Below are 19,926 nucleotides of genomic sequence, written 5' to 3' on the forward strand. Positions count from 1 at the left end.
AAGCAAGGAATAAAATGTGTGTGAAAGAGTTTACCAGCAGCAGTCACGTGCCACCGGCTCCCACCATCTGCCCGGGACAGAGCGACAGAGTCGCCCTGGGCCACTGAACAGGTGGGGTGAAAGAACCAGAGTTTCTTCAGCCTCATTGGCTGTTCCCACTTCACTTCAGTGGCTCGGAGAGTTTGTCTGCTTGGAACTGATCTGACCAATCAAAAGAGCGGCTAGAGGCGGAGCATACCGCCCCTGAGCTCCTGTTTTCCTTGGTACCGCAAGGAATGGAGGGAGCTAGATATTCCTCAAGCCAGAAAGCTATGAACGGGTTCGCAAGGGGGAACCAAAACACACACACACAATTTCCTCAACCGCTTTGTGAGTGGATTATTGGAAACTCTGCCTTCTCACGTGCAAGCCAATGGGGTAAAAGGCACTGTCAGCTTCGCTGAGATCCGGGAACCGGAGCCTGGCTGAGGAGAGGGCTTTTCTCATCTCCCTGCCTAATGAGCTGTGTCCAGGTTAAGGCATCGTGAAGCTGAAGTGACAAGCCACTCAGGTCAGGCATCCAGAAGCAAATTCCAGGAGTTAAATAGAAGGCACAGAGGGCTAAGGCGTGGCTCAGCGGTAGACGCTTGTCTAATGTATGGAGGGAGAGGCCACACTGATGTTAAGAAATAAACTTTATTTCCTGGAAGAGGGAAGGTATAAGGTAGTGGTCTGGTGGGGCCCGGGGCTCCTGACTCCGGCTTTTCTGGATGTAAGTCCAGGGACAGCGGAACCCCTTAGCATGCCGGCACGCACCCCAAGGGATCCCGGGGACTTCGGCTCTGAGGAAAGACCCTGGTAAGCGCGAGATGCCTGGACATCGCTGCCGGCCTGGCTGGTGCAGTTCCAAGCCCTCCTTGGGAAGAATCAGTCTGAAGAGAGAGCAGAGTGAGGGGAGCCACCTGAAGGACCCTCTCCTTTCCTGAAGAGCCTCCTCGGCTCACAAGGCTCCCAACTCGCTTCCAACTGCGTGCTGACTCTCCGTGTTCTCCCAAGCATGTTTCCCATAAGTCCCCAGGTCACCTCATCCTCGCTCCAAGCCATTTCTGTGTCCCCCAATAACTGTATAACAGGGCCCCCGGACAGCAAGATGCAGCCCTAGCGTGGGGCATTCAGGCCCCCCAGACCACACTGGCACTCTTGTCCCTGGTTCCCTCCCTCCCCATGTGACTTACCCCCTGAGCAAGGTCTCTGGGAGCGGATGAAGAAGACAATGCCCACGACGAGGCCCAGCACACCGAGGCCGAAGGCCACACCGCACAGTACATTCTCCAGGAGATCTGAAGGCAGGGCGTTCTGGGGTACTAGAGCAGAGAGGGTGAGGTCATCCTGGAGGCCCAACTTGGGGGGAGCACTCCACCAGAGGGACTTGGGTATCTGGGATAGCGAGGGAGAACTGACTCGTGGAAGCTTGACGTTGGCTAGAGTGGAGACTAGATTCAAGGAGTCCAAAGAAAATGAGAGAGCCTCTCTCACGTGCCTGGGCCTTTTCGACCCTCATGGGACTGGCCTTCAAGGAAAGGATCCTCACCCCAATAGGCAATCGCCGTGTAGCGGTCAATCTCGTGCGTCACAGTGCAGGAGTAAAGGTCGAAGGGTTCCGGTGTGAAGTTTAAATAAGAGAAGGCCTGGAAGGTGAGCCCATCGATGGCTGAAACGGATGTGGGGCTGGCTCCCTCCACGGGGACGAAATGATGCTGCCAGGTCACCGTCAAAGTCGGTGGAAAGAGGTTGCTGATGAAACAGACCAGCGTGTTGGGCTTGCCAAACTCCAGGGGCTTCAGGGTGAACACCTCAGCCGAAGGCAAACCTGGGGAGGTGGTGCCAGGAGGAGAAGGGGCAAGTTTAGATGGCGCCACTGTTTGGAGAGTTGAGACACGGGTAAGGGAGGGCAGACATGGAACCAACATGGAGATGAGGACATCTGGGGTTCCCGGAAGGGTGTTCCCAGCAAAACCTACAGCTAGGACCCTGTGTGGACGGACCCCTCTGCCCTGACTTCCTGTCTGTAGCCAGGTTGGCATCTGACGCCGGCTTCCTGTTAAAACTCAAGCTCATCCCTCCATCTTGCCAGGCACAGCAATGAGAATGCAGACATTCAGGGGGGGTCGTCAAGTCCAGTAGATTTCAATGCCTTTGGCTGCCTCCTCCCCACCAAGAAACCCAGGGTACAGATTGTAGCTGACGGGAGAAGTGTTGAGGTAGAGAAGAAAAGACCCAAGCAGAGCCGGGAGGCAGGCGGGAAAGGTGAGAGTTGACTTGAAGTTTGAGGGAGTAAGACAGCCGCCCCCGTACCCCCCCCCCCGCAGCGCCATTCCCTGTCCCTGACCTCTGGACACTGGGATTTGACCTTCAAGCCGCGGGCTCACATTCTGCATCAACATGTCGCAGAAGCCTTTGTCAAACGCAATGGCAGAGGCATCTCCCTGTTCCTGAGCCCACTCAGCAAACTCAGGCAGCCGGGGCACTCTGGTGTTCTGGGAGAAGTCGAAGGAGAAGAGTGCGTCCTCGTCGTAGGTCTCGGAGAGCCCTATGTTGGGAAACCCATCCTGGCAGAACAGAGTGTGACGGAATGTGTGGTTCTGCGACTCATCCCACCACGCCTGGGGAGAAGCTGCAAAGAGACATGGGGTTCAGGGCTTGGACACACACACACACACACACACACACACACACATTCTCTTCAAGGTAGAAAACAGTGAGGTCTCCATTTTAGGGGTGCAGCAGAGATATGGCCTACCACCACCCCCTCCCTACACCTGCTGCTTAGCTTCCTCCTCCCAATGGGAGAAAAACCAAGGAATCTTTCCAAACTTTCTTACACATAAAAAAGCAACTGTGCACACCTGGGTGCCACACCTGTGCACACCTGGGATGCCAGTCCTTGGAACTGTGGCCAAGGGACCTGACATCTAAAACCACCCTCAGCTACATACAGCCAGGCTGGGGGGCCCACGGGTCTGTCACAAAAAAGCAAACAAAAATAGAGAGCAAAAGTGTGGGGAAGGCAGCAACGGGCCAAGTCGTTCTGCTTCTCGAGTTTGTGCACGGCTCAAAGACACCAGCCATGGAGGCAGCCTGAACCCCTCGCCAAGCCCATGACCACAGCACAGTGGACACCTTCATCTAATTCAGAAGCCATGGATGTGACTCCTGCCTTGGGGGGTGTGGGGAAGGGCCACGGCCTCCCTAAACCATAATGATGTGGCCTCAGGCTACCCCAGACACAGTGTAAAAGTCAGCCAGTCTCTGGACCTGCTTGGCCACTTCAGTGGCGCCTGGCCCTCTCTGACAACCTATTCCCTGACCTAAACACTGCAGACCTTGCGCTGACAGACCCGGGGCGGGGGGTGCTGAACCCCTGGCTACAGGAAATAGCAATCTTCTTTGAATCTCCTGACAGGAATCCCCCCAGACAGTAGGCTTTTCAGCAAACACCCAGAAGAACAAACACACCGTGAGAGGGACCTTCCAGGATGTTCTTACATCCTGCCCCAACCCTCCTGGAGAAGAAACTAAGAAACAGGTCAAGAATGTGAGCTGACAACAGACTACGGTAGGATCCTGACTGGAAAAAATGTAAATTACTTCGCGGACTCTTGTCATTTCCCCACTTGGTGAACAGAATGTGCTCAGGTCTTTTAAGCCAGCAGAGTCCCATTTCTTCATTTGAAAAGTGGCTAGCTAGCACGCAGACGCAGCATTTGAAATAGTTGGGTTGCTTGCCATTCGTGAACAGCAGCCCTCTCCCTCGGGATCTGTTACCGTTTCCACTGCCACGGAGCCCCGCCTGGCATTCAAGACCGAGGCTCATCTCCTCTATTGAGACCCCTGGGCTCCACCGCCCTCGGCACGCACGCAAAGGGGAGGCAGCGTCTTACCTTCAAGCACCGCCCAGGAGTGAGGCAGCAGCCACAGAAGCCGCAGCAGCCTCAGCAGCCCTCCTGACTTCTGCTCATGCTCCATACCTTAACACCCTCAGCGAGTGAGCGCTTTCACTCCCGGGTGCCCAGCTCCCTTCCAGAACCATTAGATTTCTACAGAGACTCTCCAATAGCTGCTCGGCTCATTTCGGCTAAACCAATCACAGAAGTGTACAGCTTGACATCATCAGTCGCCAAGGAGAAGCTTGAGTCCAGGCACCTCTTGAAGACTTGTCTCCAAGGCCAGTGGGGCCAGGAGGGCCTCTCTGGAGACCTCCGCCCCCTGGTGGAAAGTTGGGCTCCAGCAGGTGGCTGCCTGGTTATTCAGAGCAGCGCCGCCTGGCAGCAGAAAGCCAGAACCCGATCGACTCTTTTTAGCCAAATCCTCAGGGCTCTCAGACCCTCCCAAGTCCCCCTCCCAAGAAAGTTGGCATTGAATGTAAGCCTACAAATTCCAAGAGGTGCGCAGTGGGCCCCTCGTTTTAGGTTGCATGTTCCATAGGTTAGTACTTGGAATCAACTTCAGCCTGAAAATATTGAATAGAAAATTCCAGGGCTGGAGGGATGGCTCAGTGGGTAAGGGCACTGACTGCTCTTGCCAAGGTCCTGAATTCAAATCCCAGCAACCACATGGTGGCTCACAACCATCTGTAATAGGATCCGATGCTCTCTTCTGGTGTGACTGAAAACACTAACAAGACAGTGTACTCACATACATACAATAAAGAAAAATAAAGGAAAAAAAATCTGTTGTCTAAAAAGAAAAGAAAAGAAAAAGAAAGTTCCAGAAAAATAATTTGGAGGGCAGGGGTGTTGTGTTGTGTTGTTTGTGGTGTAGGATCTCATGTATCCCGGGCTGGCCTAGGATTCATTCTGTGTCCGAGGATGACCTTGAACGTCTGATCAGTCGGCCTCCACCTCCCCAGTGCTGGGATTGCAGGCAAGCACCTCACACCTTGTTAATTCCATTAACAAGGCTTGACTAAACCAAGGCTTTGCAAGAAGGGCTGGGACAGAGTCTCACTATGTAGCACAGGCTGGCTTGGAATTCACTGTGCTCCTCAAGCTCCACAACCATAGTGCTTGGGTTACAGACAAGCACCATCGTGCCTGGTTCACTTGGTGCTGGGAATTGAACCCAAGGCTCCAGGAGGGCAGATGTAGCCCAGGAGGGCCTCGAAAGCAGTGATCCTCTTGCCTCACATTCCTGAGGCTGGGGCTGCAGGCGTGGGCCGCCACACCCAGCATAGCAAGTTTTGGATTTTGCACTGTTCTGAGCCTCCCAGGGAGAGCTCATCTCGCCTCACACCACCTCCTGCCCCAGGTGTGAGTCATCTATTTGCCTAATGTCTTGCCACCTGCTTGTCACTGAGCTACTACTCAGGCTAGATTGTCGGTGAGTGCCTGTGCCTGTGCTCCAGTGACCCTTGTTTTAACTTAGAGTGGCCCCAAAGGGCAAGAGGAGGAGACTTGGAAACACTGAAGGTGGATCTTTAAAGGGCCTTCTGTGAGTGAAAAGGTGAGAGGAGGACTTTCACTGTGGGCTCTGAGAGTCAAACTCAGGCTGGCAAGCCTCACCCAGCACACACTTTGATCTGCTGAGCCACCCCACTGGCCCATATCTTAACAGTTATAGCATGTTGGTTGTGGTGTTCTTAATTACTATGCTTTATCAGCGGCTTATATGGAGGGTTTGTGAGGAGACAGTCCACCATGGTGGGAAGGCATGAGGCCGCTGGTCACATGAGTCAGGAGGCAGAGAGCTGCCCAACTGTTCAGAATCAGTGCCTGCCACCTGCTAGCTGAACACTGTGGTGGAATAAAGTTGTTCTTCCTCCAAGATCCTTTTATTCAACCGGGGAGCCCAGCCCATATTTAGAGCAGGTCATTCCTCTTGACTTAAACCTTTCTGGAAACACCCTCATAGGTACACCCATGTGTCTCCACGGTGACTGTAAATCCAGTCATGTTGGCATTTAGCTTAAACTCCCAATGGCAGCTGCATGGGGTGAGGGACTCGGGTCTGCTGTTGGGGTCAGGCTATGCACGCGGATCTCCAGAAGACAGCACAGTCAGGGTACAATGCAAACTGCAAACAGCTTTATCAAGATGAACGGCGCCCCCTGGTGGTGATGGAGCCACACATCGAAATACAAGTTACTGGAGCTGGTTGGACATCCAGGGTGGTGGTCATGGGGTTCAGATTCATTCTGTCCAACAGTCTGTATCCAATGTCCTGGTGGCCTGATTCCAGAAAAACATGGATGAGGCTTCGAAGAAGATCAAGGGCATCTTCTGCTGTGGAGAGGAGGCTCAGTTGTTAATAGCACTGGCTGCTCTTCTACAAGACCTGGGTGCAATTCCCAGCTCCCACATACTGGCTCACAGTGGCTCTTAACTCTAGTTCCCGGGGATCTGGTGCCCTCTTCTGGCCTTCTTAGGTATCAAGTAAAAACTTGGTGCACAGGCATGTGTGGAAAACACTCCCCACCTCCATCCACACATACAAAGTAAAATTTAAAAAGACATTCTCAGGCTGAATGGGAGGACCCTCAGTAGCCAGCGTGTCACTGCTAATTCAAAGGGTTTGGAGGTCCATGCTCGATGCCAGAAATCCTACTGATAGGCCTATTCTGAAGACCAGGCTTTCCCTGTGTGATAGGCACTGTGAGATTTTAAAGTTCCCAGGGGATTCACCACCACAATAAGTGTGTGTGTGTGTGTGTGTGTGTGTGTGTGTGTGAGAGAGAGAGAGAGAGAGAGAGAGAGAGAGAGAGAGAGAGAGAGAGAGAGAGGCCTGATGCTTTAAGCATTTGCCAAGGTCTTGAAATGGATCTTTAATGAATAAGGGGTCCACCACCACACCACCATCATCTTGAAATGTCCCCTGAAGCTCCTGTGTGGAAGGCTTGGCCCCAGACTGACAGGAGGCAGCCGGAACATTAGAATGCAAGGCCTCGTTGGAAGACATGAGTCATTGGGGGCGTGATCTGACAGACTTAACAACCTTTCCCTCTCCCTCTCAACCACTCTGCTTCACAGCTCACGCCCTGCCGTGTTCCGCTTTGTCATAGGCCCAAATGATGGGACCAAGTGACCATGGCCTGAAACTGGAGCCAGAACAAGCCTTCCTGTTAGGTAATGTCGCTTTTGTCACAACCCTGGAACCCTGACACATGGGAGGGTCCTTCACGGCATACTCCTGTCTCAGGAGCTAAAAGTCTAGCAAGACCCAACTAGTTATAGATACAATGTATCTACTTGAGAATGGGGCAGGGATTGGGGGTCAGGGGAGACTCCTGCCTGGCATGCCTGAGGCCCTGACTTTGATTCCTGAATCACTGAGCCTGTCAAGAGTTTAGGAGGGGCTGGAGAGATGGGTCAGTGGTTAAGAGCACAGACTGGGGGTTGGGGATTTAGCTCAGTGGTAGAGCGCTTGCCTAGGAAGCGCAAGGCCCTGGGTTCCGTCCCCAGCTCCGAAAAAAAAGAACAAAACAAAACAAAAACAAAACAAAACAAAAAAAAAGAGCACAGACTGTTCTTTAGGTCCTGATTCAATTCCCAGCAACCACAGGGTGGCTCGCAATCATCTGTAATGGGATCTGCTGCCCTCTTCTGGTGTCTGAAGACAGCTACAGTGTACTCATATAAATAAAATAAATCTTAAAAAAAAAAAAAAAAAAAAAAAAAAAAAGGAAGGTAAAGACCATTTGCCACTTCCGTTTGTAGTGGAGAGCAGAGACAAGGTGGAGGTGGATGATACCATTTAAAAAAAAAGGTTAGGAGGATTCAGGAGGCTGGGGAACAAAGAGGACACAGGACAACTTTTAGGAGTTGTGAGGGTTCTTGATTGCTAGTTTGATGGGATTTAGAATCACCATGGAAACAGACTTCTAGATATATCTGTGGGAGGATCTCTAGGTTGGATTAACTGAAACGGGAAGACACCCTGCATGTGGCCGGCATCATACACAATGCTGGGGTCCTATCAGAGTTCCTGCCTCCCTTTGACTCCAGGTACATAGTAGCCAGCTGCCCCTCACTCCCCGAGGCTGCTAACTTACCCACTACAATGGGCTGAACCCTCAGACCCAGCCTCAGCAAACTCCGCCTCCCTTAAGTTGTTTTTGTAAGGTGCTTTATCAAGTCAGTAAGAAAAGGACCCATCATGAGAGACTAGAAGGAACACCAGTTTGACCAGAACATGAGAAAGGAGAAAGCCTTCCTGGGAGAGGGGAGGGGCAGTGCCCTCCTTTGCAGCATCTGTGTCGTTCATATGAAAGGCTGCCCTGTTCCTGGAAATCCAGAGTGGAACTGGCCACGTAGGCCTTGACCCAGAGGGAAGAGGGTCTGACTGACTCAGTCGGCAACACAGGATGGCACTGAGAAACATGCTGCGGACGGATGCGGTTCAGTGGTGGATGCTCACGTGCAGGCACAGAGGTCAATGCCCATGTCCTGGGTGACAGAGAGGGAAAAGGGACAGTGCAGACAAACAAAAAAGTCAGGGCATGACTCAAAATAACATCATCTTTTTTTTTTCTTTTTTTTCCCGGAGCTGAGGACCGAACCCAGGGCCTTGTGCTTACTAGGCAAGCGCTCTACCACTGAGCTAAATCCCCAACCCCAAAATAACATCATCTTTATTTTTAAGATTTATTTATTCTATATAAGTACACTGTCGCTGTCTTCAGACACACCAGAAGAGGGCATCGGATCCCATTACAGATGGTTGTGAGCCACCATGTGGAATTGAACCCAGGACCTCTGGAAGAGCAGTCAGTGCTCTAACCACTGAGCCATCCCTCCAGCTCTCTTTCATCATCATCATCTTAAGAAAAGGCCTAACTGCATAGCACTCTGGCTGGCCTGGAACTTACCACGAAGACCAAGCTGGCTTTGAACCATAAGAATTTGCCTGCCTCGGACTCCCAGAGTGCTGGGATTAGAGGAGTGTGCCACTGTCAGCAGGCAAATTTAGCATTTTTGAGTGGTTTTGATATCTCAAACCACTGGAACTTGGGAAAACCTAAAACCACTGGCCAACTGGCTCCGTTTGTCAGGAGTGGACATTAATGTGCCTTCCCATCACAAAAGGCTGGAGATGAAAAGGTCCCAGATGAGGTGATACTCAAAGAAAATGCACTCGAACGCTGGGATAGATGAGGAAGCTGGCTCTGAAGGGCTTGGCTACCAAGGGCTTACTGAAAGATGGGGAAGCTGGGCCTGGAGATGAGTACCCCTGATCCCCAATACTCGGGGCCTGGAGTACAAGATCGCAAGTTCAAGGTCGGGCTACAAAGAGGAAACTTCCAGTATCTTTGGAAAAGTTATGTCAAATGATGGTTTGCTGGGGCACACGGGTGAAAGGAAGACTTGCTAAAGGAGACACGGGAAAGGCTGTTTTCCTGAAGCAGACACAGGTGAAAGGGTGTTTGGACATAGCAGACACGGGAAGGGACCCATGATGGAGGAGTATAAATGTGACCTCACAGGCAGTAGGGGAGGAGCACTGACCATTGGTTTGGTTTGCTCCGCCTCGCTATTCTTCGCTAATGACACATGTATTGTTTCACCTTATACAGCTCGACTTGTGGGACTTGTGGTACAGCTGCAGCTTGCTGCCTCTGGTGGCCTCGCCTCAGGCTGTTGGTGAGCCTGGCAGTTTCTTCAAGATTGAACTACTACAGCCTGGTGTCTGCTTGCTGAAAGGACTGGACTGCAGCTGCTGGTTCGTGCGTGCTGTCTGTCTGCCTAGAGGGCCGGTCTGCAGCTGCTGCGTCTTATTTGCTGTTTGTTGTGGGATTGAACTGCTGCCGAGGAAGACCGAGCTCACCCCCCAAAGAACTACTGCCGAACAGGTCCACTCCCCCCCACATCCTAGTAGCTTTTCTGTTCCCCTACCTCTGCTGGGTGGTGGGTTAGAAGAAAGGTTGAACCCTTATTGAAAGTAGGTTGCAAACAATTTATGCCTACAGGGCTACCAAGTGAGTTCAAGGCCAGCTTGAGTCTGGGTTAGAGAAGGCTGTAGTCTATTTGTAAAGCACTTGTCTTAAGATGTATGAGGCCCTGGGTTGGGTTGGGTTGGGGGGGGACAAAACGGAGGAGGGAAGAGGAAGGAAGAGGAGATGGGGGGGATATGATCGTAGATGTTTTAAATTTGGGGTGCTGTGGAACAGCCCACAGGAGTGGTGAGGTGGAGGAAGAGGGACCACAGATGAAGCAGAGGGTCAAATCACCAAGTAGACTGCGCTGAAGGTAAAGGGGGTCACAGACTCAGGGCTGCAGGGGTCCAACCTCATCAGCTACCACCCAGCCCCCAGGCAGGAGCATTGAGCCACGCCTGGAATCCAGGCTCGTTTGCTTTGCTTTGTTGAGATGGACGTCCCTATAGAGCCGGCCTCAAACTCACAGCAGAGTGGCCTTAGCCACCCAGTGCTGGGTTCGCAGGCACATTAGATTGGGAGAACGGGATGTATAAAGTCAGATTCGAAGACGGTAAGGAGGCAGGAAGGGCCAAAGGGTGGAGGCTTCCTGCAACTGAAGCCACAAGACATGGAGGGTGGGACCAGACACTGCCCCAGCCCGAGCCAGAACCCCGTCTGCATCTGCGGCAGCCAGGTAGAGGCACTGGAGGCCATGGAGATCCATCTCCTTTGAAGCTGCCACCAAGCTCAGGATCCTGGAGGAGCTTCTTCGAGGAAGCTGTCATCCACACTGCTGCAATGGCTACCTCCACCAACAAGGGCCACAACTGTCTGTCACCGGACGGGAGACTGAAGCTTTAAGTTTCTGGGTTTTCTTCGGTGTCTACTGCTGGCAGAATCCACAGGAAGCCAGCCAGGAAAGCCAGGAGGGACACCAAGTCCGGGAGGATCTTCGGAGAGTAACTAACACCGCATATGCTAATCCCAAGAATCTGGAGGTGCCGGGAACACAGTGGGGGGGGGGGAGGCAGCCCCAGGTGATGGAAGCAGAGTGGCCCACTCTGGATGCAGGAAGGGCTGAGGAGTGTCAGATCTGGCAGTTATACGATGGAAGGCACATTTACTGAGAACACTCTCCCAACTGTAGTAGGAGTCAACTCCAGATTGTGGTGGGCTGCGGAGGGGGAGGTGAGGAAGAAACTGTGGCTGTGTGTGCTTCAAGTCTGGTAGAGAAAAGGAGAGGGTGAGGGAAGAGGCGGAGAAAAGATCTATTGCAATTAAGTAACCTAAGCCGTTCATCTTTGTGAAACGTGGTCAGTCAGTGCTTCTGAGACTGGTGAAACCTGTGCCCACCCCACCCCTTTAACTTATTTTTTTTTTTAAAAGATTTTCATTTTTTTTTTTTAAAGATTTATTTATTTTATATATGTGAGTACACTGTCGCTGTCCTCACCAGAAGAGGGCATCAGATCCCATTACAGATGGTTGTGAGCCACCATGTGGTTGCTGGGAATTGAACTCAGAACCTCTGGAAGAGCAGTGAGTGCTCTTAACCGCTGAGCCATCTCTCCAGCCCTAACTTATTTTTATGTGCATTGGTGTTTTGCCTGCATGTCTGTCTGTGCGAGGGTGTCAGATTCCCTGGAATTGGAGTTGCAGACAGTTGTGGGCTGTCATGTGGGTGCTGGGAACTGAACCCTGCTTCGTCCTCAGGAAGGGCAGCAGCCAGTGCTCTAAACACTGAGCCATCTCTTCAGCCCCACCCTGTGGACCTTTCAGGGCATCACAGTAGCAACTGTAGCCAGACAAAAACAAAACAAGGCTAAGCAGTCCGATGTTGTGGAACAGCGATCTGCGATCTGCGATGTTGCGGAACAGCGATCTGCCTCTGTTTATAGGTGTCTGGGTGGGGACCAGGTTTCAGATTGTTTTAACACTCCATAGGGGAGACACACTACACAACTTTCTTCCACTTACTGTTCTGGAGGCGGAAGCCAGGGCTCACACATCCTCGACAAACATTCTCTCTGGGAACACAAGCCCAGCCACCCACCTGGAATGCTAAACCAGAGTCTGCAAACGTTCTGTGAAGACCCAGATAGAAACATCTCTGGCTGCCAGGCAATTAGACGATAGAGTGACCAAGACTCTGCCCTCATCTCTCCCCCCTCTCCTCCCTCAGGCCTCCCAGGCAGCTCTTCCTCCCGGACACCTCTCTCACAGCCGTTCTCTACTGATCTTCCCTGAAGTTCTGTCCTTAACTCTTTTTATTTATGGATACTAAAATGTGACTTTCACAACATTTTCATGTGTCATGAAACATTCTTGCTTTAAAAAAAAATCATTTTTAAAAATGTGAAACCGTTCTTAGCACCCAAGACATACGAAAACAGGCAGTGGGCTGGCTTTGGCCACAGGACCATATTTTGCTGAATGCGTTTCTATGTGTGGGGTGAAAGCCCCAAATACAGTCACCTTTCCTGCTTTGCCCTTAGGGACTGTGCCTGGGTACTAAGCGGTGTGTCCAGACAACAGGGAGGCCGAGATCTGGTGGACAGCAGAAGCGAGTGGGCTGTGCGGGAGGGTTTTGGAGCAGGTGTGGCCAACTGTAGTTACTCAGGACAGCAGAAACCAGGCAGAGGGGTCCAAGTTCTTCACAAAGAGCATAGTAAGAACCAGCAAAGAAGGGAAGCCAGCTTACCTGGGGGCGGCAGGCTAGCTAACCTTTCTCCATTGGCTACAATGGGACATAAATAGTAACAAGTCCGGCCTATAGCTACTCTACCAGCAATCTCCACCAAAGCCAGCCCCCAAGTGTTTTCTAACCCCGCACCCACTCTCCTCCCCACGGGGCACGGGCTAATGTCCATCCAAGCCAACGTGCATCCGTGTCCCTCTCTTTTACACCTGCTGAAACCCCTTGCTCTCAACACGACACTGTTCACATTTCTGTGCTGCTCACTCACCAGGTCGACTCAAGCAGTCAGCACATTTGACACAGTTGGCCCTGCCCTCTCTTACTTGGTCTGCGCCCTGACTTGCTTGGAAGCACTCCCCTAGTTTACCGTCCCCGCCCCCCCCCTTCCCTTTTCAGCCAACTGCACGGGTTCCAGTTTTCCTTCAACTGCTTAGTTTTTCTGAGGTAGTCTCTCCCACAAGCTGCTGGAAACTGTAGCACATTCTTTGAACTCAAATCAATTCTCTCCTGCCTCAGCCTCTCAAGTGCTGGAATTATAGGCGTGAGCCACCACACCTGGCTTTAAGGACTCCCCAGGGGCTTTGTTGTCAACCTTTGTCCTTCTTGCGGGAGGCAATCGCCCTGAACGGTATTTATGGCCTCACTTACTCCCTCTCCCTTCAGCCAGCTGCTGGCCTCTGCAGAACCGTTCAGGTTCTGCTGTGAGATCCACCCTGACATTCCCACAGCTTGTGGTCCCGCCACTGGGAGTTGAGCAGCTCCAGCTTCTCAGACTGTTTTGTCCGAAGGGGCTCACGTTCCACACAGAGTTAAAATGCTACCTGTTTGTGCTGACTTCAGGAGGATACAGTAAAACAAGAGATGTTTCCAGCATGGAGGTCAGGTATGGTGGAACATGCCTGAAATCCCAGCACGGGGGAAGCAGAGACAGGAAGGTCAAGAGTTCATGGCCAGTCTGGGCTAATAGACACTTCCTCAAAAATGGAGCAGAATAGGACAGAGAGGGTGGGAAAGAGAGAAGAAAGGAAGGGGCTGACCCCGGCTAACGTAATTTATAAAGAGTTACAGGACAGATAACTGGTTCAGCTTGTGGGACCCGGAGAGTGACCACATGGGCCTTGAGCTGTCACTTTTATGCTGCAAAGGCCTCCAGTCAGTGTTAACTTTCTCATTCTCTCAGAAGATTGGACTGGTTCAGCCTGGATTAGGTATGCGCCCACTAGACCTGATTGTGGCCAAGCACAGTGTCACCTCTTAGTATTGCTAAAGAATAGAGAATCACCACCAACCCCCTCAACACAGCTATCTTCAACAGAGCCAACTGTATGAGAGCACTCTAGGCACACAGGTTAAGCTGAATCTGTGTGTTAGCCGGGTATGGTGGGTTACACCTCTAACCCTAACGGCACTGCCACACAAATCAGGGGGACCCTGGTCTACATGAGTTCTCTCACCAACACTAATTAAGCATCCACCACGGGCAGATCAGTTTAGAAAACTTGACCGAGTTCCCTTCCAGTACCTTCCAATGCCCATGGTCCAGGGCTCAGGCAATGACATAGTTGGCCACTCAGTCACCTAAGCCATCAGTTTCCCAACCGGTTCAACTTTCTCAACCAAGTCCTGGCAACTGACCTGCAATCTTGTCAGTCTGCTCCCCACACTGAGGGTGCTCCACATCCCCCTATTTTTGTTTAAGATTATTTTAAATTCCGTAGGTTGTGTGTGTGCAAGTGAAAGTGGGTCCCTGAAGCCAGAGATCCCTAGGAGTCTGGGCCTTGTCTGGGCCTCACAAAGGTGCTGGGAGTCGAACTCGGGTCCTCAGTTTAAGAGTAGCAAGTACTTCTCACTGCTGATCTGGGTCCCCAGTCCCTCTTCTCATAAAGCCACCAGGACTCCATGACGGGCTCCACCTCAGAGGCCATAATCCAAGCCTAGTCACGTGCTTCACAATTAGGTTCCTGTCCTGTTAAAGCCATGACTGTATGGCTTTAGAGAGTGAACACCTGCATAAACGCCACATTCAAACCACAGCGTCCACCAAGGGACCCATGACCAATGGACCTGGTGGTGCGGTCACACACAGGAAGGCAGTGTACCACCTCTATGGGCGTGGATACTTCAGTAGTCCCCTGAGGCATGTCTCTGGTTTACCACACTCCATCCACCGGATGTTGCCACCCTCCCCATCCCATACCCTTCTAAATCCATAAATGGATCCTCAAATGGAATTCTGTACGTAGGCCACGCTGGCCTTGAACTCACATAGATCATCTGCTTCTGCTGCCTACATGCTGGGTTAAAGGTGTGCACCACCATGCCGGGCCCAATCACTACTTTCTTTTCCCTCTCCTTGCTTCTGTTTCAGAGGGCAAACCCAGCCATAACTCCCATAGCCACACTCGCCCATGCCCACCATTATGGTGTAGTTGTCTACTGTCTTACTGGGTAAATTTATCATCCTGATCGTGTGGCTTGAATGCGATTGGCCATGGGAGTGGCACTAGTAGGAGGTGTGGCCTCGTTAGAGGAAGTGTGTGCTTGGAAACAGGTCTTCTCCTGCTTGCCTCAGAAACAAGATGTAGAACTCTTGGTTCTTCCTGCACTGTGCCTGCCTGGATGCTGCCATGCTCCTGCCTTGGTGATAATGGACTGAACCTCTGACCGTGTGAGCCAGCCTCAGTTAATGTCTTGGTAAGAGATGCCTTGGTCATGGTGTCTCTTTACAGCAATGGAGAATGAACAAGAGCACAGTTTCAAAGTGCTTATCTGTTTTAAAGACGGGGGTCTCTAGGAGCTACAGCTGCCCCTCATACTTAGTAAATAACCCAGGCTGGCCTTGAACTCCTAAACTACTTCTGCCTCCCAAGTGCTGTACTCAAAGCAGGTGCCACCACAGCTCGCTAGATCCCCTGTGTGAGGCTTGCCACCTACGCTTAATCCCAGACTCAAAGCTCACAATGTTTCCTTCTAAGAAAGCTTATGTACCTTAATGTAAACAGCACCGTGAAGACAGCTCTCAGGTATCCCTCCCCTGGTCTTCACTGCTTTGGCCCCGTAACTCCGTGGGGCTGGCTGTGTACACCTGATAACACACCACTCACAAGTAGATCGTGGGTTCAAATCCTAGCTCTGCTACTTAGCAGCAGTCTGATCTTGGATGAGTGATGTAACGTCTTTGAGTTTCCCATGACAACCAGAGGTGATGCCAGGCGTGGTTCATCTCCGGAGGCAGAGGCAGGTGGATCTGTGTGAGTTCAAGGCCAGCCTGGTCTACAGAGTGTCAGAGCAACCAGGGCTATATAGTGAGACACTGTCCATACACACACACACACACACACACCCCATCACTCCATTGGGATGAAGTTTCATAGTTAAGGGAAGCAGGTGATTACGGCTCACTATAAAAGGTTTAAGTGGATCCAAATAAACCAGTTTAATTTAGGTGTTGCGAGTAAGCTGTTCCCAGATGTTGGTTTAAACTGAGGGAAAGCCAACTCCTTGTAGAAGAAACATACATGTAAAAGCACGAAGATAAAAATCCAAGGGGTTGGGGATTTAGCTCAGTGGTAGAGCGCTTGCCTAGCAGGCTCAAGGCCCTGGGTTCGGTCCCCAGCTCCAAAAAAAAGAACAAAACAAATTCCAAGATGACATTGACATGTGACATGTCTGGGAACTGCTCCGTGAGCCGGGTAGGGGGCTGGAGAGGAACTGGCTAGCTGGAGGTGGCTGCAGCAAGCCGACCGTTCTGACAAACATGAGATTAACAAATAACACAGGAGCAGAGTTCTAGCCTAGGTCAAGAGTGGAAAAGCCCAGAGCCCCACCATCCAAAACACAATTCCAGAGCCGTGGATGAAGCTTGGTGGCAGAGTGCTTGAAAATGTGCCTTCATAGGACAGGCACTAACCATGCCTGGCCCCTGAGAACTTGAAATTCGGCCACTGTGAGACAAACTTAAACTGCGTCTAATAGATTTAAACTCGAGTTGCTGCTGTGTAGAGAGTGACTTAGGCCTTTAACAAGTCCAGGGGATGCAGCGAAGGCACCACTCCTTGGTTATTTTGGAAGGGGATGGTAAGACTCAGGCAGATACAGTTCTAAGTAAAGGTGAGGACATCGACGTGACTTGGAAGCTGCTGTCATTTGGAGTAACACAGCAGCAGGAGGTCTGGTGCGCTGTGGAGCCCACATCAATTCTGAACATCCTGTAGTGTCTGCGGCTATCCAAGCAGGAGCTCTCCGTCTTGGAGATTTACTTTATGTATATGAGCACACTGTAGCTGTCTTCAGACATGCCACCTCCCATTACAGATGGTTATGAGCCACCATGTGGTTGCTGGGAATTGAACTCAGGACCTCTGGGAGAGCAGTCAGTGCTCTTACCGCTGAGCCATCTCTCCAGACACCAAGCAGGGATTTTTTTTTTTTTAAAATAGTAAAGTTCTGCTCAAGAACGGTCTAATCTGGGTTGGGGATTTAGCTCAGTGGTAGAGCGCTTACCTAGGAAGCGCAAGGCCCTGGGTTCGATCCCCAACTCCGAAAAAAAGAACCAAAAAAAAAAAAAAAAAAAGAACGGTCTAATCTAATGGTGGAGTTGAAAGGCTTGAGTCACTGAAGATGACAGTGTAGACACAGTCCAGACAAACAGCAGGAACCAGCCACTCAGACCTACAGAACAGACACTGCGGGGGTGGGGCATGATAGCAAGGCAATGTCAGGGAGAAATCAAAGGCCAGGCCAGATAAGAATTCTAAGTGGACCCTGGGGTGGTCGGCTACGAGGTTCTGGTACGGAGGGTGGTGAGGACACGCCTCAGAGCTGAATGAAGTGAGAAGCAAAGAGAGCTGGGAGCTAGCATCTTGTAAGTCCAGGCCCTTGTTGTGCAAGGGAGTTGAGAAAACCGGGGAGTACTCACTGACAGGGTAGATACCAAATAGGGTTTTCTTTTTGGCTAGGAGAGCAAATGGACAGGACTTAGGATAACAGAGAAAGGTGACCAAGTCAAAAGCAATTTCCTTCAACAGAGAAGCCCCTGATAAAATAAGAGACGTACACACGGAGAAGACAGGTAGATGGTCGTCTGGGGGAAGAGTGTAAATCCAGACCATACTTTGAAAGACAAAGAAGACAGAGATAAACGCGAGTTCCACATTTTAAGTCAACTACATTGTGTTTTAAGTTGCCATCCTAAACTGTAATAGGATGGATTCAAGACTGAGAAACTGAAACTGGCTAAAACCGGCCACGGAAATTTAGAATATAGACAATGTCGGGGAAAGAACCAGGAAAAAAAAAAAAAAAACGGGAAAATCTCGCAGTGGGAGCCTTAGGTTAAAGGGTCTACCTGTACAAGATCAGGGAAAGAAATTGGCGGTAAACTTCGTAGAAGGCAGGCTTCGGGTATTTTCAAGTCTCAAAAGGGAAGAAGGCAGTTTGAGATTCGAGGAACCCCACAACTCCTCCGGATTAAAACGTCAAACCGAGCGTGCAACACCCAAACCGACCCTACCGCTCCAGGGAGGCTCGCCCAGCAAACCAGCTATAGCAGGCAGGCCCCGCGTGCCTCCCGGGACCACAGCACGGGGACCCGCGGATCCTGGTCAGAAGGTGCCAGGCACCGCCTCAGACCGGAGCCGGAAGAACCTACTCCCGCCGCCGCGGAGGGGAGTCGGGGGCGGGAAGAAGCCGTCCGGGCGCAGGCCCGCGCGCTCCCGCCACACCCAGGGCGCGCCGCGGGTCGGCCCCCAGGCTCGGGGCAGACTGAGCCTGCGCATCACGGCTCTCCGCGCGACCCGTGCCTCCCCTCCCCCAGGCCAGACACACCCTTACGCATGCGCTCTGTGCATCTTGGGGCTGTGGCAGCCATGCTGAACCCGTACCGAGAGGCGAGTGGGGGGGACGGGGGCGACCACGGCCGCGCGGGAGGCCGGGGACTTGGCGAGGCAGCAGCCTTGGCGAGGTCTGGGGTCTCGGGACGCATGTCTGAGCCGTGCAGCCCCTGTGACCCCGCACACGACCCTCGGCAGTGTTCGGAAACCTCGCCCTCGTGGCCGTGGGGGGAGCGGACACGTGACCCGGCCCAGCCAGTCCGAGGGCTGCTGACGTGGCCGCGCGGCCCCGATGCTTTCCCCCACCCCCAGCGGCTAGGGAAGGGAGGGGCTGGGGGCTACGCCCCCTCCCCCAACGCCTTCTTGGCTTCCGGGGGGGTTGACACCCCGGATTCCGTGCTCCCCCCCAGCCTGGCTGAGGGCGACTTTCGAGGGCCCCCCCGTGGCTCCTGGATCCAGGTGAGCAGGGGCCCCTGGGGCGGGGACGCCGTCGGTCATTTAAATACATAAGTAAAGGTGGGGAGTGGGAAGAATTCTTGGGGTTCAGGAGGAAAATCCCAAGGGGGAAAGACTTGTCTTTCAAACACCTGACAGCCAATGGGAGTGTGGACTGGGGCCAGCCCGAGAGGGCCACTTGGGGGGGAGGGGAATGGCCAACCTCGTGCCTACGTACCCACTGGAGGGCAAAGGGGCGAGGGTGGCGTGTCTCCCTTGCCATCGTCCCCTGGGGGGGGGTACAGGAATCTGGAGCCAGGTGAGATGGCATCTTTTTGGCGGGCGAGGGAAGGGCGAGCCGGTGGGCCGAGTGGGAGTGTTGGTCGTGGGACGCGAGCGCTCTGGAGTTGGCAGCTCTGGTTGTGAACTGGTGTGGTTCCCTGGCGCCGACTCCCTGCCTCCCCAGGGACTCCGAAGGCGCGTCCCTGAGCTCCCTTTGTGTCAAGGGTAGCAGGCTCGTCGCCGTCACATGGCGTGCTGGAGGCTCTGCCTCGGCCCTATCGAGTTTGTGTGCTTTTTCACGAGGACCCGGCCTGTGAGGCCTGCTGTTCCTGGCTGCGTAGCCCCTCCGGGGTCTTAGCTCTTTATCTCTGCCCCGGGGTGGGGAGGGCTTACAGTCCGGGAGCCCAGGGGCGGCCTGCGAGCGCAATCCTGGCCTGAGGTGGGTGCTGGGAGGGGAGGGCGAGCGTGGTCCGAGGCAGGAGCTCGGCTGGGTCTCCCAGCCTCCAAGGTTTAGGGTTTCTCGCGGTGGCAAGCTCTATTGGCGCCCTCCTCCCCTCCCCCTGCCTCCAACAGTTGCCTCCTTGTGTGCTGCGGGGGAGGGAACGGAAAGGAGGAAAGAGTTACTTTTCCAAATTACTAAGTAGCAGCAGCAGCAGCAGCCTCCCCTGTGACTCATGTGGGGGCAGGGAGGGCTGGGAATGACTGGGGCGCAGTGATTTTCCGGAATGCAGGGAAACGGGAGCCTCGACTGGCTGCCCTCTTTCTCTCTAAGGCCCAGCAGTTTCTCAGCT

At 52.7% G+C, this 19,926-nt stretch overlaps 2 protein-coding genes across 3 annotated transcripts; both read right to left on the reverse strand.

Moving 5' to 3' along the window:
- Positions 1-656: 656 nt before the first annotated feature.
- RT1-DMa (RT1 class II, locus DMa) lies at positions 657-4,060 on the reverse strand. Its single transcript, NM_198741.2, has 5 exons — positions 3,921-4,060; positions 2,369-2,653; positions 1,571-1,849; positions 1,215-1,343; positions 657-911 (listed from the first exon to the last, which is right to left on the reverse strand). The coding sequence occupies exons 1-5, from the start codon at positions 4,003-4,005 to the stop codon at positions 907-909; spliced, it is 783 nt and encodes a 260-aa protein (NP_942036.1). The 5' UTR covers positions 4,006-4,060; the 3' UTR covers positions 657-906.
- A 1,980-nt stretch (positions 4,061-6,040) lies between these two features.
- Positions 6,041-19,862, reverse strand: Brd2l (bromodomain containing 2 like). 2 transcript variants are annotated; one of them, XM_063279657.1, is made up of 2 exons: positions 18,470-19,862; positions 6,041-6,257 (listed from the first exon to the last, which is right to left on the reverse strand). In XM_063279657.1, exons 1-2 carry the CDS (start codon positions 19,182-19,184, stop codon positions 6,067-6,069), a joined length of 906 nt encoding a protein of 301 aa, XP_063135727.1. In that variant the 5' UTR covers positions 19,185-19,862; the 3' UTR covers positions 6,041-6,066. The 2 variants fall into 2 exon arrangements, with proteins under 2 accessions (XP_063135727.1, XP_038955160.1); XM_039099232.2 differs by lacking the exon at positions 6,041-6,257 and adding an exon at positions 8,605-11,112.
- Positions 19,863-19,926: the final 64 nt, after the last annotated feature.

This window comes from Rattus norvegicus, chromosome 20 (assembly GCF_036323735.1).
Source record: "Rattus norvegicus strain BN/NHsdMcwi chromosome 20, GRCr8, whole genome shotgun sequence".
Lineage (NCBI taxonomy): Eukaryota > Metazoa > Chordata > Mammalia > Rodentia > Muridae > Rattus > Rattus norvegicus.